General features: G+C 57.5%; 4 protein-coding genes across 4 annotated transcripts; 2 read left to right on the top strand and 2 right to left on the bottom strand.

Moving 5' to 3' along the window:
• The first annotated feature begins 253 nt into the window (after positions 1-253).
• On the top strand, positions 254-3,150 carry DICSQDRAFT_88290 (ornithine-oxo-acid aminotransferase). Its single transcript, XM_007367049.1, has 12 exons — positions 254-474; positions 833-877; positions 933-983; positions 1,044-1,056; positions 1,308-1,594; positions 1,731-1,919; positions 1,984-2,074; positions 2,133-2,223; positions 2,276-2,357; positions 2,412-2,678; positions 2,760-2,850; positions 2,952-3,150. Exons 1-12 carry the CDS (start codon positions 314-316, stop codon positions 3,012-3,014), a joined length of 1,431 nt encoding a protein of 476 aa, XP_007367111.1. The 5' UTR covers positions 254-313; the 3' UTR covers positions 3,015-3,150.
• A 2,847-nt stretch (positions 3,151-5,997) lies between these two features.
• DICSQDRAFT_32454 (uncharacterized protein) lies at positions 5,998-6,224 on the top strand (the record flags this gene model as incomplete). The annotated part of the gene is made up of 2 exons (XM_007367048.1): positions 5,998-6,070; positions 6,145-6,224. Coding segments are annotated over 2 exons (153 nt in total), but the record flags the coding sequence as incomplete, so codon positions are not given.
• A 2,347-nt stretch (positions 6,225-8,571) lies between these two features.
• On the bottom strand, positions 8,572-12,943 carry DICSQDRAFT_137734 (uncharacterized protein). Its single transcript, XM_007367047.1, has 3 exons — positions 11,929-12,943; positions 10,077-10,513; positions 8,572-10,023 (listed from the first exon to the last, which is right to left on the bottom strand). Exons 1-3 carry the CDS (start codon positions 12,353-12,355, stop codon positions 8,950-8,952), a joined length of 1,938 nt encoding a protein of 645 aa, XP_007367109.1. The 5' UTR covers positions 12,356-12,943; the 3' UTR covers positions 8,572-8,949.
• A 617-nt stretch (positions 12,944-13,560) lies between these two features.
• DICSQDRAFT_137732 (uncharacterized protein) lies at positions 13,561-15,790 on the bottom strand (the record flags this gene model as incomplete). Its single annotated transcript, XM_007367046.1, has 4 exons — positions 15,112-15,790; positions 14,056-14,867; positions 13,784-13,792; positions 13,561-13,677 (listed from the first exon to the last, which is right to left on the bottom strand). Coding segments are annotated over exons 2-4 (609 nt in total), but the record flags the coding sequence as incomplete, so codon positions are not given.
• Positions 15,791-16,687: the final 897 nt, after the last annotated feature.

Below are 16,687 nucleotides of genomic sequence, written 5' to 3'. Positions count from 1 at the left end.
CATTCGAAGGCTTCGGATGTAAACGTGTTCCGTGTGTGCTTATCGCCTGTAGCATGGCGAATGCGTCAAGCTTACTGTCGGCAATAGCGGCTGCATGGCAAGTTGAGGTCAAGTACCGTCATGGTGGCCTTCCGTGATCAGACGAGCGTCCATGAGTCGCTTCTTAGGCGCCAAGATCCGTTCCCCGCATTCCACAAAAGGCAAAAGGTGGCGGATCAAGTTCTCGCGACCGCCAGTGAGTCGCTCTTGACCTCGAACCACCATCTCGACGTTGTGTCAGTACCCTTGAACGCATCATCTGCTTCCCTACACTATGGCACCTTCTGCTACTCATTCACAGAACCTGACGTACTCGTCATCGACGCTTGAACCCGCGAAGAAGGTCGCGAAGGCGGCGACCGGCAATGGGCGCGCGCCTGTCCACATCTCGTCCGCGGAAGTTATTCAGTTGGAGCATGAATATGGGGCACATAAGTGAGTATCTCTCGCAATGCACGCGCTTTTACACGTTTGGGGTCGCCTGCGTGCCGGACCGAGCACGACGCTCGCTCTCAATGCCGAGCCAACCGTCCCGAGGAGACCAAAGGCAGAGAAAAGCATTCATCACTTTCTATTGGATATGGGACATCATTCGTGATGTCCTCTATCCCTCTTTCACCTACTCATCTACCCGGTTCCAATCCACAGCTGTTGTACGAAGTCCTTCATGTGACGGTGTTGTGGTACGACTATGTGCGCAAGAGGCGTGGAGGGGACAGAGGAACGAAACCAGTCCGCTTTTACCTTCATGTGTACACGGCGTGAAGTAGAGACTGACGTCATCTGCGGCCAGCTATCATCCGCTTCCTGTTGTCTTCGAACGAGCGCACGGCGCGACGTGAGTAAATTTTGCCATTCATCCTCGACCATGTTTTGATTGGCTTGATTTGCAGGGTGTGGGACCCGGAAGGGAAGGAGTACATTGACATGCTTTCCGCCTATTCGTGAGTAATTACTCCAGAGATGGCGCCTTCGTTCGGCCGGTACTTACCCCGCCCCCGTAGCGCTGTGAACCAGGTGCGTAGGCCTTCCAAAGAATCCAGTCGATACGTCTGGCTCGGTCGTGTCTGTCTCGCGCGTAATTGTGTTCCGGCGCCAACGACAGTGTTTCGTACTTGAAGCGTTAGGCTTCTATACTGTCTCGTGGCCCCGGAAACGCCGCAGAGGACGGCGGCGCCAGCGATCGGCAACGACACTAGGATACCTGGACCTATCACCCTATACTTTCTTGTACCCTCATATTCACAACTGACACCAACGGGATGTAGGGTCATTGCCACCCCCGAATTGTTGGAGCACTTGTGGAGCAAGCGCAGAAGCTCACTTTGTCTTCCCGCGCGTTCTACAATTCAGTATTTGGTCGGTTCGCGCATAAGATCACGGACATGTTTGGATACGATATGGTGTTGCCGATGAACACCGGTGCCGAAGCGGTTGAAACGGCACTGAAGCTCGCTCGCAAGTGGGCGTACCAGAAGAAGGGTGTGGCTGACGGCCAGGCGATCATCTTTAGCGCTGCAGGCAACTTCCACGGCCGTACACTGGGCGTTATCAGGTGCGTAGTTGTCAACGTGTTGCTTCGCGGCAGTGCGTTATCAAGCTTTTGCGTTTAACTCACAATATTTCTATCTGCGCTTCCGCGTGTGTTCTGCATGTGTGCGCGGGGTTCACTGGTTGTGCCTCATGTGTAGCATGAGCACGGATCCGGAGAGCCGCGGAGGGTTTGGACCTTATCTGCGTGCCGTGGGTCCGGAATATGAGGACAACGGTGCGACGAAGACAATCCGCTACGGGGAGATCTCGGACCTTGAGCGCGCATTGGAGCTGCACGGCAAGAACGCGGCGGCTTTCTTGGTTGAGCCCATTCAAGGCGAAGCCGGGTGCGCATCGGCAAAGGGCAATGTTGCTCCCATATACGTGACTGACCGCTGCTGTTGACACTAGAATCGTCGTTCCTCCGGAGGGGTACTTGGCCCGGGTACAGGAGTTGTGCAAGAAGCACAACGTGTTGTTCATCTGCGACGAGATCCAGACTGTGAGTCTCGAATGCGTCTCTTCCTAGCAGAGACGGGCTGGAACGCTCATCCATACAGGGCTTGTGCCGGACGGGAAAGATGCTTTGCTGCGAGCACGATAATGTCCGCCCCGACGTCGTTCTCCTGGGGAAGGCTCTCTCTGGCGGAGGTCAGTGTACTTTATTTCGTCCGAGGTGCCAGATGCTGAAGTCATGATTCAGTCTACCCTGTCTCTGCGGTGCTCGCGGATCGGGACATTATGCTTTGCATCCAACCCGGGGAGCATGGAAGCACGTATGGCGGGTACGTCTCGAAAAGGCTTACAACACATTTGTCTGCTCAGATTTTTTCTGACAGGAACCCCTTGGGGTGCGCAGTGGCTATGACTGCCCTTGACGTCCTCGTTGAAGAGAACCTCTCCCAGCGCGCTAAGGTTCTTGGCGAGAAGTTCCGTACGGCAATCCGCGCGATTAACTCTCCTTTGGTCAAGACCGTTCGTGGCCGTGGCTTACTGAATGCAATTGTGATCGACGAGGAGAGCAGCCAGAAGGGCCGTACGGCGTGGCAGTTATGCCTTCTTCTAAAGAGTCGCGGGGTGCTCGCGAAACCGACGCACGTCAACATGTACGTACTCTTGTCTGCAAGTCTCATCATGGGCCTAGAGCACTGGGATGAGCGGCACCTTCTCACCCCTTTTGGCCGCAGCATCCGCTTTGCCCCTCCGCTCGTCATTACCGAATCGGACCTGATGAAGGCCGTCAACATCATTGAGTCGTCCCTGGAGGACCTGGACAAGGTGCGTGTGGGGGAGCATCTCCTATGTAGTGCACCAATGTGGCAATAGCCGTGCTTAACTAACGCGTATGTTCCTTCTTTCATGGTTTCCGATCGCTCCAGCTTGATGACATCCCTGGCGAGGTCGAGAGCGAGAAGGGTCACAAGGATACGATCACCAACTGAAGCTAGCACGCGTCCACAGCCAGGCTTGCATGAACGGACATCTATGCAGCTATCTATCACCATGCTGACCATCTTATATCGCACATAGCAGTCGTATGTAGCAATTCTATGTAGCAATAATGTCGGCTGATTTCATGACCGCCCTGTACGCACCACGTTTTGTGATACCTCAGCGAAGCCTCGATTGACCTCGCTGGATCCTGTCGCCGTTTGTCGTGTGCCCCATACAGTGTGGATCGCCGTCGTGGAGCTCTGGCAAGCGGAGGAATGCGTTCAGCACGCTCAGCAACCACAACATGACATGAAAGCAAGGCATGACAGGACGGGCGAATCCGCCGTCTACCAACGAAGGCAACAGATTGCTACACCTCGATCACCGGCCCGCGATGAATGCAGGTGCCGCACAGTCCCCCGATCATGTTCCGTCTCCACGGCAGACCCCTGGTAGTGTAACTGCGGTCAATGAAATCCACGCGAAGGGCTAGAATCGATCTAGAAGAGAGGGCCGGAAAGGGAGCGAAAGGTAATGTGCAAGAAGAGGACTAAGTACCGGCCTGAACACTCCGACGTTGGCTGTAGGTTAGTGAGTGTGACTAGACCCCAATGGTACATTAAGTGGATCAAGCACTTGAATGTCGTTGGCGGAGGAGTTCCTGATGTAATCGACCTCGACTGCCATTGGCGACAGATCTGGATTCTGCACCTGCAGCCTAGCCTGCAGAGATCTATGGTGCAGTTCACTTAGAGACCACCACTTTTGTACGCAGTTAAGCGCCGCTTCGTAACTTCATCAGATTGTCACGAAACACTTCCGTTATTTGCCATTTGCAAGGATTTGAATAGGGGAACTAATCCCCAAAAGCGATTCTCAATTGGGTCAAAACTGGCGAAGGTGACCTCACCAGTAAGGCCGCAGCACGTGATATGGGCGTTTATATACTAAAGAGGTAATCATCTTATTACATAATGTAAAGAGACGCCCGTTGCCTGTATCGGCCACTCCCTTGTTGGATCAGCTCGACTGCAGAACCTCTGGCATGTTGACCAATGAGATGCCAAAGTATACTAGTTTTAGTGCTTTCAGGATTAGCACTTTACCACTGCTGAACATAATTGATAAGTCTGAGGTCGCAGTGATGCACAACAGGCTGTATTGGTGTGGTGAGGGGGTCAAAGCCGTTGAACCTAACCTAAGGCCAAGTCACGTGACGCCTAAGCGCGCGCCTAACTGCGTACAACATTGGTGGTGACTAAGTGAACTGCACCATAGTATCCGGGGCTGGGGATGGCCGCTCATCTACATAACCTTCACTCCACAATCACGACGCTCCGGTGTTGCGTTCGTTATCATCTAGCCGCGACAGCGATTCAGGGTCGACGTGACAGATTCGACTTGGCTCCTTGTGTGTCGCCCGCACTATTGCCACCCAACCGCGGGGCAGGAGTAACCACAGTCTGGGAGCGCTAGAGTGGTAGAGTGGATCTATCTGTTTCGAGATGACGACCCTTCATGTAAGGGACGCCCCCGGTGGCGATAGATGCCATAATGTTCCCGCATTGTTGAGGTCCGGCTTCCGAGAAGTTGAGAAGTTCCCGGCCTTATATGTCATAGCAGCTTCTGAGGCGAAGGGGCTGGAGAGGTTATCTGAGTCGCCGTCAGGGCTAGGATTTGACGTGCTGCTCGGTTTGACAGATGCACGGACTGAGAGTATTCACGGAAAGCATCTGGGCTGATTTCTTGGCGCTCTCGGTACACACTAGGCAGCCTTCTGTGTGATCTCTCTGTCGGGACGTCGCTGAACAGTGCGGCTGATGAGCGAATAAGAACGCGACGGGTCGAAGACGCCGTGATTCTGAACAGTGCGGTGGTCATTGAGCTGCGATTCTGCCGATTTGAGGCTCGCGGAACACTCCTTGACGGGACAATGGAACTTGGGAACACCGAGGGCACATTGAGCTAGATTGTACGTGCAATACAGATGTTTGTCGGAAACGTGTCGGGACAGATCTTAGCGCGCAGCACTTTCGGGCCGCTACCTGTCGTAGCCACGTGGCATGTAGTTTTGGAAGGAACGAGGCAACGGACACTGCTCGCAATGCACCGTGACACGCTTGTGAGTCGCCGTCTCTGCCCTTTCGAGCTGCGCAAGCGTGAAGCTACTCAGACCAATGTGGATAGAGGCGTCTACGTGCCTGTTTGACTTTCAGCGCGTTAGCGGTGGATTTACTGATACTTTCTGATCCAAGGAACTGCGACTTAGATCCGAAACGCTGAGACGACAGCGGCGCCCACTCGTACTAGAAGTCTGAGACAAGACGACGGATCAAAGTAGATAGGAAGATGTCTTGACGCCTTCTCATAATCAAAGGGCCAGAGTGTCCTGGACTCTAACTGTCAACGAATCCGCGAAACGATTTTGGGGTGCGACCTGCTGGTAAGCACCACGCTCCATGGTTCACGGTGCGCGGAGCACCAGATCCAGACAAGGGGCCATTCTCATTTACAGAGTAGTAGGAACGACACGCCCTCTCTTGTCGGAAATGAACCCGGTGTCAGTGGGATGTTGATACACCCGCTTTGGCTTAGCGCAGTACTAGATGTTCGAGCCAAGATGCAGGATGCTAGGTCGCCTCCCAATATGAATTTGGTCTTGCAGCAATGGTTGGACCTATTCCCTTTTCTTGCCGGTCTACTGGCTAACCGCCCGTGATCGACTCTGGAACTTCCGATCCGTCAAATTCGTCGAAGTCGCCGAGTCAGGTCAGTGACGCCTTTACTGAGATACCAGCTATATAATGGGAGGGACAGCTACCCCCTACTAGTCACCCCTCAGTTCCCCTCCATCGTTCTGTTCAGCCGTATTCTAGCCAGGAGTGCCACTATTGGTCATGAGCTCGACTCAGGTATGCCAGTCGCCCGCTCGTTTGACGTCTCATAGCTGACCGCTACGAGCTTCAGGTGCAGGCCACTAGCGGGAGTAACTCTGACGGAGAACGCGAAGGGGCAAAGCCGAAGGTCCCTCGCAGGACGCCCATGGCCTGTCAATTCTGCAGAGGTGCGTGTGCCCACAGCCATCCCTCCCGGATCGCCTATCGAGATCTGATATACTCTTCGTTGATCTGTGGATAGGACGAAAGCTCAAGTGCGATGGTCGCCCTACCTGCGCGAATTGCCAACGTCGGAGCATCCCCTGCATCTATGTGCCTGTGTACGTACATTCATGCAACACCTCCTGTTATGTATTGATCTCATGTCCCTCTCGATAGCGCGGCTCAGAAATAGTGGGCAGCCATCGACTTCGTTCATTGGTCCATTGTTGTACGGCAAGCCGTCTTATGCCTCGGTTTCTGGGATGCCGTCGTCAACTCTATCCTCTCGGTTTGATGCTACATTAATAGTCCCCATATTGGATACCTAGTATAGCGCTTCGTCTCTGACATAATTTATCTCAGCATAGTCGCGCCTTTGGTCACACGATGCAAGCCATGACGCAACTTAAGATGGTTCGATGTCGCATCTCCCGAACCCTGGGCCTCTCGCGATCAGCACGGGGAGGCGCGAAGGAGGGAACAGCGCCGAGTGAGCCCTTCTATCGATCCCACACATTCAGTCCCGTGAGTTCATGAGATGTACGAGAATGCGGAGCCCACATTCTGGTATCTGGCGCTTCCTTATCGGATATATAGGCCATGCCAGCAGATGGCAGGTAAAGCGACTAGATCTCTGAAATCCAGCTACTCGGTACATCATACGTGTCGGCGAAGGTGGGTGGTTCTGAGCTTGCCTTACGAACGCAGGAAAGCAGCCCTTGATATGTCTGTACGTTCCGTCAAGGAGAAGCGATGGGCTAGAGAGACGCAAGCTCAAAGCGACGATGGTCCAGCTGAGACATCGGACGGGATCGTCAATGGCTACATTGAGGTTGCAACGCGAGCCGCGAGCTCGTCAAAGTTGTATGAAAGGGTCCTTATCCTCAATAGACATGCAGCACTCCATTTCCAGCCCTAAAGATGTGCGGTGGACAAACTCAGAGAACCTTCCGCAGTAATTTTGCAGTCAAGGAGTCATATAAGCGGCCGCTATTCACGGTTATGGACAAACCCCATGAATGACGCAAATTCTCGATCTGCCGCACTTTTCGAGTCATGCGTGCACCCTGGACGCCGAAATGAGGGCTCTTCCATGGTACTATAAGGAGTTCTTACGTTTGTACACGACCAGGCATGGTGCAGAGGCCTCTTCGTGCGGCGAAGAAGACGAGCTGCGACGTACTAGTGAGCTGACGCTACCCCTTCACAGAGCCTTCGACATCAGGCGCGCGTGCAGCTCATGTCGTACGGTCCTTCCAGTCCTAGGGTCATCCTCGCTAGTCTACCGGAAAGTGGGCTGTGGAATGTTTCCCCCGATATGTCCTGAGATCCTGTCTGCCGTAAAGAGTCGGCAGAGTGACTGAAGGATTGTATGGCGTAGCCCCTATCGCGAGCCACGAGGCAATTGGAGCAGTCAGCAGGATATCGGAGGACGATCCGTGAGCAGGGAGTGGCTCATCCCCGCGTAGCCGAAACGTCAGCATCCTCCATTAGCGAAGTCCAAGCCCGCGGCAGACCCTGACATAGATCGCAGTCATAGGCCTCGACGGTGGATGATTCACGCCTACTACCTGACCTCCGCCACCCAAACAAGGCTAGCTTCGCACGCCATTCAAGTCAGACTTGCTCCCTTGAGGAATTGCACCTTGCCTGCGGATTCTCGGTGGGATCGAGGGCTCGCCGACAATCGCGCCTGCGTCGAAGGACACATCGGAGGACGACCAAAACGTTGCAGGAGGGGTTCGAAACTCAGACCAGCGGTCGTCTTCGCTATAGACGCGGTTAGAGAGTTGGGGTGCCACGCCGCTTCGTCCACGAGCCTCGGCGGCTCAGCCGGCTCGACGCTAATCTTGAGACACACGAGGCTATCAGATCATCGTGTCGTTTACCGAGCAGGCCTCCCGCACCGAAGCGGTTGCTCGCGTCCCACTAAATGTTCGCGGTAAGCCGAGGGGCGCGACGGGCATCTGTTTCTAGAACCGCTAGACCACCACTAGAGTTCGCCTCGCACGCAAGACAGTCTTGGCCCCTTCGGGCTCCACCCTGAAGGCGCGGGGGATACAGTGCGTTCCAAAGCGGGGGCATGCCTGCAAACTCAATCTCTCGTTATCAGTCACCTGTACCGAGTGCATGCGGAAGACGCACCTTACAGCAGAGCGCCAGGCCTCTCGCTCAGCAGCGCAACTCTTAGGAAGAACTTTCGTTGCGCTGCGTCGATGCACTATAATGTGATATGGGAACGCACCAGCGACGAGGTCGCGGGACCTGTATACTGCATTCAGTAACACCGTGAAGATGCACCTGCGGGGTGAGCGTTCTCGGCATGCGCCCACAGTGCCTTGTCTATGGGCGGCCCAATCACGGTGGGGAGTAACCATAACTGCGGCACCCTTTGATGCGTAGAGCCGCGGTACAGCCCATTCGTGGTAAGTCGACAACGAAGGTCGTACAGAGGACATGGGGTTCTAGGCAATATCAGCATGATACATTGGGTTGGGCCCAAACGGTACAAAAGAGCGTGTATCTGGTCGTGTGCGTGAGTACGGCGTGTTACAGTACAAACAGGAGAAAGACTCGTACATTGAGAAACGAGCAGTCGTGAGTAGGATGCGGGGAAGTCCAATCAATACGAGTCCTGGTGCCGTTGTGTGTCTATGTCGACATGACCCGAGTCCGAAGCAAGCAAGTGAGTGTGACAGATGGTGAACTGTATGCGAAAACGACAAAGCCAATACAATACAATGCGTGCGACGAGATGAGATGGGAACAGAGCGAATGCGTGACGGATCTAGCCCAATGCGTACTCATCCTCGCAACACGGCTCCAGCTCGATACGAGGCTCACCTTATCCTTCCTCCGGGTCGTCCGTGTGCGCGCTCGCACTTCTCGCAGTGTGGAACGAGGCCGACGTGCTCCTGCTCCCAAAGAAGACCGGCCCGCATGCGCTCGTCGCGGAGCTCGGCGTCTGGACCAACTCGCCCATCTCCCCTGCCATCCCAAGCACCGTGGGCCCGTCGACGGAGACCGACAGAGACACGGCAGCATCCAGAGAGTTTGCGCGGCTCGCGCTCCGGCTCGTCGGCGCGTCCGCAGTGCTGAGCGTGTTCGAGCGCGTCGAGTTGCGCGTCGAGAAGCCCCCCTTGCTGGCCAGGCTCATCACTTCGTGTGAACCCAGCGACTCAATAGTGGGCATCCGGTGGATGGTCCGGCCCACCACGACGTGCGCGTCGCTTCGGTCTCGGTCTCGGCCTTCGTTATACGATCCCGGGAAGCTGTAGCGATCGCTGTCTGGGTGCGCCGTGGCGTCGTTCGTGGCGCGCGTGACCTCCTCGACGAGCGAGCGGAACTGCGTCGCGAAGTCGTTCAGGTCCGAGTCCGGAACGGGGTCCCAAGAGCTCCCGTCGCCCCTGGGCGGTGGGCTACCAAGAGGCACGGCAACGTATCCACCCACCCGTCGTTGGACGGGCCGCCCGTACCGGTCCTCCCCATCCTCGTCCGTATCAGCCCCTTCCGAGGAGGAAGGCGAGGCAGTGCGCATCGCCGCGTCCGGTTGTGCCGCTGTGTTCCTGAGGCCCTTCGCGGAGGGTCTGCGGATGACCTTCGACGCCCCAGAAGACGCGAGATCGCCCGCCATGATCCGGGAGCTCGCAGTGCGAAGTGTACGCGGCCCAGCATCGTCCGCGTTTCCGGAAGAGTTCCGTGGGAGGGATGTGTGGCTACCGGCAGCCAATGGAGACGAGACGGGAACTGTAGAGACGGACGTGGTGGACAGTGGCCTGAAGCTGCGCGACGATGCCGTCGTCGCCGTTGAATGCGACGGGAACGAGGCGGCAGAGTGGCGGAAGATCGACGACGTATGGCGACGACGCGAGGGCCGTCGTGTGACCATGTACTGGTAGGACACAGCGTGGTACGTGGCCTGAAAACGGACGGGTCAGCTTTGGTGCTTCAGCTATCTGGATGGAGGCATACCAGGACACCAGCGGTGAGGATCAGCCGTACGAGGGAGCCTGTGAGCCAGAAACCCCATGCAGGTGAGTCTTGGCACTGACCACCATACCCTGACCAGACGAGGTCGATCTCCCAGTGACACCTGCCACGGATGCTATTGTCTATGTCGGAAGAATGTCTCCATATGATAGTGAGGACAACGTTGACAATCGCGGGAGCGAATAGAGATATCGAGGAACAATAATGTAGGAAACATCTCAGAAGAATGAGCCTGGATCGTGGTCTGTAATACCAGCCCAAACATGCTGCCGAGACGGTGATGATGACAGAGAGGAGATTGCAAGCGAGACACAGCGCGGTACAGGAGCCGAGCACGAGGGCTATAATTTGTCGCTCCCGGTTTGGCCGCAGGACCGCGCTGATGTAGTAGCGCGTCGTATTGTATGTGGCCCAACCGCCTGCAATTCAACCATGCGTCAGTGGGCTGTAGGTACGGTGTACGGCAGAAGGCGAAGGTGGTGAATCGTCCTGAGAACTGAGACAAGGTTCCGAGTCTCCGAGGTCCCAAAGGTCGAGATTGCCTTCTTGGCCACCGCGACTTCACACGTAGTGCCTCGAAAAGGAGAGACTGGACTACCGGAACCTTGTGGGTCCAGTATGGATCGTGAGTCGTGCCGTGTTAGCATTTGCACTGCTCATGCGTATCCCTGATAGACGCTCATTATATTGATCACCACTGGGCTGTGGGCTCGCAACGACTGCATGGTTCACCGCGTACGCTCTGATGGAGAACGCATGAAGGACGCGAAGCGGTGGGGGAACAGCATGGTCGGCGAATTCTCGCAGCTAGCCAACCTCTGTCAGACGGAGTATCTGCGGAGATAGAATGCAGAGCATACGGCATGGTGCACGTCGCCACAGGTGGCATTGTCCCCGCAGACGTTGTTTAGATCTTGGAGAAGACAGGGCGAATCCGTTTGCGATGCGCAGAGTTGCCTTCGCAGAACGAGAGAGCAAGGGAAGGAAGGGATTTCCGGAACGGACCGCCAATCGTGCTAACACGGCAGGGATCCGGGTGTTCTCGAATGGGGAATATTTGATGCAAAGGGGAAGCGCAACCGCCTGCCATTTGCAATGACTTTTGTCCGGCGAGGTTTCCACAAAGTGTTTGTCTTGTACGTCCCCTCTTCGTCGACCATTCGCCAATTGAACACGTCCGATTTCCTGCCGTGTGAGCACCCTCGGACAGTCGATAGGCGAAGATATCACGTTCCTCAGACAGTGCACGGCGGGGATTGGGGCGTTTTCGATTGGGAAGAATTGGATGCAAAGGGGACGCAGAAGGCAACCGCCTGCCTTTCTCAAAAGCTTTTATCCGGCGAGGCGACGTTTCCACAAACAGTTTGTCTTGTGTGTCCCTTCTTCATCGACTTTCAGCGATCGAACACACCCGATTTCCTGCCGTGATGGGTCGTCCCGAGTACGCAAACTGGCGGCAAGCAGCGATCGAGGATACACAACACGAACGGCGAGCCGCGGGTGGCACTGGTTTTGTACTGTGCCCTCATGCTGAGGACCTACTGGCTAGCGCCAGTAGGTCCTTGGGACATCCTCTGGCGTCTAAAAGACATGCGCCAGAATATCGTCCGACAAGACACTTGGAGGACGATCCGGCGTACTTGCCCAGCGCTGGCGAGACAGGACAGACCCAGCGGGTTCAAGCGCTTCACGCGTCCCGCGGGGACAAGACGCACACCGCGGAAACTGACCCTCCCGCGATAGCAGAAACCGATTCCAAAAGAGAAAGAGAACGGGGATATCTTGCAGGCAGGAACGAGAAAGATAAGAGCGAACGTGCTCGGACGGCACTCACCGATGACGACCCAGAGCACCCTCTGCGCGAGCCGCAGCCTCTTCAGCCTCCTCCTCACCAGCTTCTCGTGCGCGACCCTTCTCTCCCGGAGCGAGAAGGGGTCCCCGCGCAGGCTGAGCGCTCTCGCCCGCGCGTGGTGGCCCACGCTGTCCGGATACGTCGGCTGGCGCGCGAGCAGGTCCAGATACGCGGTCGACTCGGCATCGGCGCTCTCCGAGGGGCGCATGAGGGACTCGGTCGGGTGCGAGTGCTCGGAGGCGGACGCGTGGAGCGTGATGGACGAGACCGACGACAGCTGGCGGTCGTGCGGCAGGCGGCGGTTGGGCGAGCGGTGGTGGTGGTGGTGGTGGGTGCCCGCGATCGCGGGCAGGGGCGAGGGTGGCTCTGCGGCGAAGATGGCATTGTGGAGGAAGACGGCGGCGGCCATTCGCGCGGCCGACGTGGTCTGTGGGGGCCGTCCGAGGGCGCGTCGGACGCGGGGAGTCGAGGGCCCAGGGCAGGCGACGGGCCAGGGACGCGGCTGGCGAGGGGTGTGTCGGCGAGCGGGCAAAGCTGAAGTATAGGGAGCGGCGGTGCGAGGGTCGCAGGAAAGCGGTCGGTGCGTCGGTCAAGTTGGACGTCCCGTGCGTCCCAAACGCTTTGGTGCCCTAACGCCGCAGTGGAGTCTCTGCGGGAGGTGCGAGGCCTGCGAAGGCGAAGGAGAATACGTGAGCTGGTGGATACCCGATAGCTTCGTGCTCGCGCGTGGCGACGGTCACAGGCCTTGGGCGAGTCGATGGGAGAAGACAGAGAGCTCCGGCTCCAGACGAGAACGCACCTAATTGAATATTGCGCGGCCCCTGCAGCACACAGCCCGCTCGGTCCTAAGCTTAGGCTTGTCTTGTTGTGGCCTGTCGCAGCCTCCGGGCCACCGAGCGGGTTGATCGCGCTGAGTGGACAGACAACGGGGCAGGACAGCGCGGGGGGCACGGTGCCGGCCACAGCTACGAACTTGACCGCTTTGGGCGTGATGGCGGCGTGGCCGAGGCACCCAGGCCCGCTGATTTGGAATCCACTCGCTGCGGCATGCGCATGAGGCTGGCCCGCGTGCCATGCGTCGCCCGAGACACGGTTGCTGTCCCAGGCTGCTCTGTCTGACGCAACGTCGCGCTCACCGTTGCGCGGGCGGGAAAGGCAGCAGGCGTACCATACGGTGTGACGCCATGAGGGACGCGTACTCACGAGTCGTACCTAGCTCCTCTAAAACATCCTATCGAGAACCTTATAGTCTAAGTCCCAGCAGCCGACCGACGATGTCTCCCACGTACAGAAGATCTTGATATTTTCGCACTCTCGAGGATATCGGTGGCCGTGGTTGCGGCCACGGACTCAGATGACGTACCACATCATGATACGCAGCGGTGTGTACTTACGCTGCGACGTCGACATCAACTTGGGCTACGATATATTACATACAGAGTAATTGATCATTCCCGAGAATCCAGCAACAGCGTAATAGGCATGTGCACATGGTGGTATGTATAGCTAGATAGATGTAAACACAGCGTTACGAGAGCACGCCCCAGAGACCGAGACCCGCGAAGAACCCTCCGAGGCCCACGAGCAGTCCGACATACGCGGTCGTGTGCACACCAATCCGGGGCAGTATGGGCGGAGAGTGCAGGAGCGACAGGAACAGATGGACGACGACCACGAGAGGGAAGGCGATTGCCAAGGCGTGGTTCGAGTAGATCGGCGCCGTATCGGCTCCTGGCGGGAAGGAGAGCGGGGAGAGAAGGTACGCCCATGCCAGAATGAGCGTGAACCCGAGCGAGAATAGAAACGAGTCGATACGTTGCAGACAAGGCACAAATACAGGGATATACTGCGGAGGAATGGCTGTGAGCATCGACTGCAGTAGCGGGATTGCACTCGCAAGCAAGACAAAGCCAATAAGCTAACCACCGCAATGACAGCCCGTCGCCACCAACGTCAACACCCTGATTGGCTGATGTATGCAGCCGCAGTCCTCGGGCTGACTCACGAAGGACTGGGTAGGCACCGACGCCGGACCCACACCAGATGTCCGAGCGCAAAGCCAAAACACGATGCGTACGCAAACCCGAACGATGACACGAAGACACTCACAATCACAGGGATGCCGTACACCTCCTCGAGCTCCTCGCGCTCCTGCAGGTGAATCAGCTGCTCCACATCCTGGTCGACCGCGAGCCGGATCGCCTCCTCCAAGCTCATCGGCGTCGGGCCCGCTCTCCTCGGGCTCCTCCCGTCGCCGCCGTTCGCCCCGTCCGCGTTTCCCTTCCCGTTCCCGTTCCCGTGCCCGTCCGCGTCGCCCGGGGGCGAACGCCCGTGAGCGCTCCGCGGGCTGAGCGGCATGTACTCCCTGCTCGCGTTATTTGAGAGCGCCACGCCGCCCTCGCCCCCCCAGCCGCGGGCGCGCGCGAGGATCGCCTGGACGCGCTCGACGGGGACCATGACGTTTCGGTACAGCGCGAGCTGGGCGTACCCCTGCGCGACGCTCGCCGCGGCCTCCGCCGCGGCCCACCCGAGCGCGGTCCACCAGACGGTGCGGAACGCGCCGTCGCGCCACGTCGGGCGCGGGTACGCCATGTCGTGTCGGACGCGGAGCGTTGCGAACGCAGCGAGGCGGAGGAAGTTCGAGAGGAGGACGTGGAGGAGGTTGAAGAGGAGGGTGTCGAGGGGGCGCGGGCAGGGGGCAGAGAGCGTCCAGAGGGGCGTGCGGAGGAGGTGCGACAGGGACCAGAGTGCGGCGGCGAGGGTGAACTCGGGGAGGGGGGAAGGGAAGGAGCGGGGGAATGAGGGAGGGGATGGCCAGCGGACGGGCCAGAGCCATGTCGGGGCGAGTGCGAGAGCGAGGAAGACGAGCAAGGAGGTGAGCGGGACAAAGGCGTAGAGCGCAATTGTCCTTTTGTAGGAACCTGGATGTCCTAGGTCAGCGACAGGGTCTGGATGTATTCAAAGGGCCACTTTAATGGACAGCGCCTCGCAACAGCGATGAAACCTGCGTGTCTCCAAAGAGCTGGCCCGCTCGTGCGAGCATATCAGGCAACACTCGCGCGACATGCACTCCGAATCATAGGTACGAATAACGCACCCTGCGTACGGTGAAGACGGAGGATACGCGGCGCACAAACACAAGAACTAGTACAACATCGGACTCACCACTATAATACCCCTGCTGCGCCAAGTCCCAGTCGTCGGCCTCTGCGTCGTCCTCACCAGCATCCCCGTCCAGAGCAGCTTCCTCCGGGACCCTGTCCAGCCACGAATTACTTCTGTACCTCTCTGGGCTCTGGCGCAGCCTCGACGGCCCGCCTTCGTCCAGAACCGCCCCGTAGCTTTGCCCGCCCCCCTTACCGTTACTGTCACCGTGCGGGCTGAACCCCGCTGACTGCCTCGGCGTGACGTGCGTGTCGACGCCCAAAAGCGGTTTCCATACCATCTCCTCCGCAGCCACGACGGGCTCGGGCTCAGGACCAGCGGTCTGAGGTAAAGTCTCGGATGGCCGTCCGGCGAGGATTTGGGAGACGGTTTGCGGGCGAGGGAGGGGCTGCGGGGCGGTCGCGACGGTTGGCGTCCGGTCCTGGTCTTCCCAGCCGTCGTCCTCCGGGTTTTGGTGTACTCGGCCGTACTGATGGTGGAGGCGGTCCCGCAGAAGAGGGGCGGCCGCTGCTGCTGCTGCTGCGACTACCTTGCCTAGTCCCATCGTATTTAGAGCACAGGCGGGCCGGAGAAGGGTATTCGCTAGAGTAATAGGATGCGCAGCGGACAGGGAGTGACTGACTGCAGGCGAGGGTCGCAGGGCCCTAGAGGGTGGTCATGAGTTCGTAGTCGTGGTCGGAAGGACAGCAGGGTGGGAGGAAGGCAGTGAGCGTTGCGGTCGAAGAAGCAAAGGCGTTCGACGACGCGACTCTGACGAGAGGCGGAAACAGCGCTCACCGCAAGCATCAGGTGCCCGCGACTTGCGCCGAGCGCGTGACGCATTCACACTACCAGATATACGTATTGCGCGAATGAACTACACATGGACGCTCATTGACCGAAGTATGATGCAAACTGCATCGTGGACGGTGTTCACGAGACGTTTGGTGGAATACAGCGCCTTGCATAAGTCCGTGAACGCGCGGGATTTTTTCTCTCCGGCGTCTAACCTACCCGACCTGCCTAAACAGGCCACATCATGGTCACAGGCCCAGACACGACGGGCAGCGCTCGGGATCCCTTCGCGTGAAACGGAGGTTTGTTTTCGGGAAAGTCATAACTTGTCCCTTTGCCGACGTGTGCCAAAGGATGCTGAAGGGTCGGCAATGGGAAAGTTGTACTTGCTCAGAGGTTCTAAAGCCCTTTGACAAAGAACGATTCCAGGCGGTGCCCATAGTGAGAGCTCCCCTGCGGCTGAGCCCGCTCGCTGGGCCACTGGCATTTCCAAGAGTGAGTATGCCATGGGCCCAGTAAACTTGCGCATAAGTACTTGTAGTCATACAGTGTGCACAGTGCACAGAGATAGTTTGCATGAGGGCAACAGTCACTGCACGAGATTATATCAAACGGGCCCTTGCCAATGAATACATGACTTGCGATGCTGTGGGTGGCCAGCCTCAAGTCACTCCTAAATGCTTGAGAGTTGGACATGCATATGGTTGATGAAACATGTCGAGAACACGTTGAAGCTACTGCACTGACTCAGGCATGATCATGTATATGCCACTGCACCTTTACTATGGTACCTCCTGTTTAG

The sequence above is a fragment of the Dichomitus squalens genome (genome assembly GCF_000275845.1).
Source record: "Dichomitus squalens LYAD-421 SS1 unplaced genomic scaffold DICSQscaffold_22, whole genome shotgun sequence".
NCBI classification, from domain to species: Eukaryota; Fungi; Basidiomycota; class Agaricomycetes; order Polyporales; family Polyporaceae; genus Dichomitus; species Dichomitus squalens.
The sequence above is the reverse complement of the archived record's forward strand: the minus strand, read 5'-3'. Positions and strand labels throughout refer to the sequence as shown.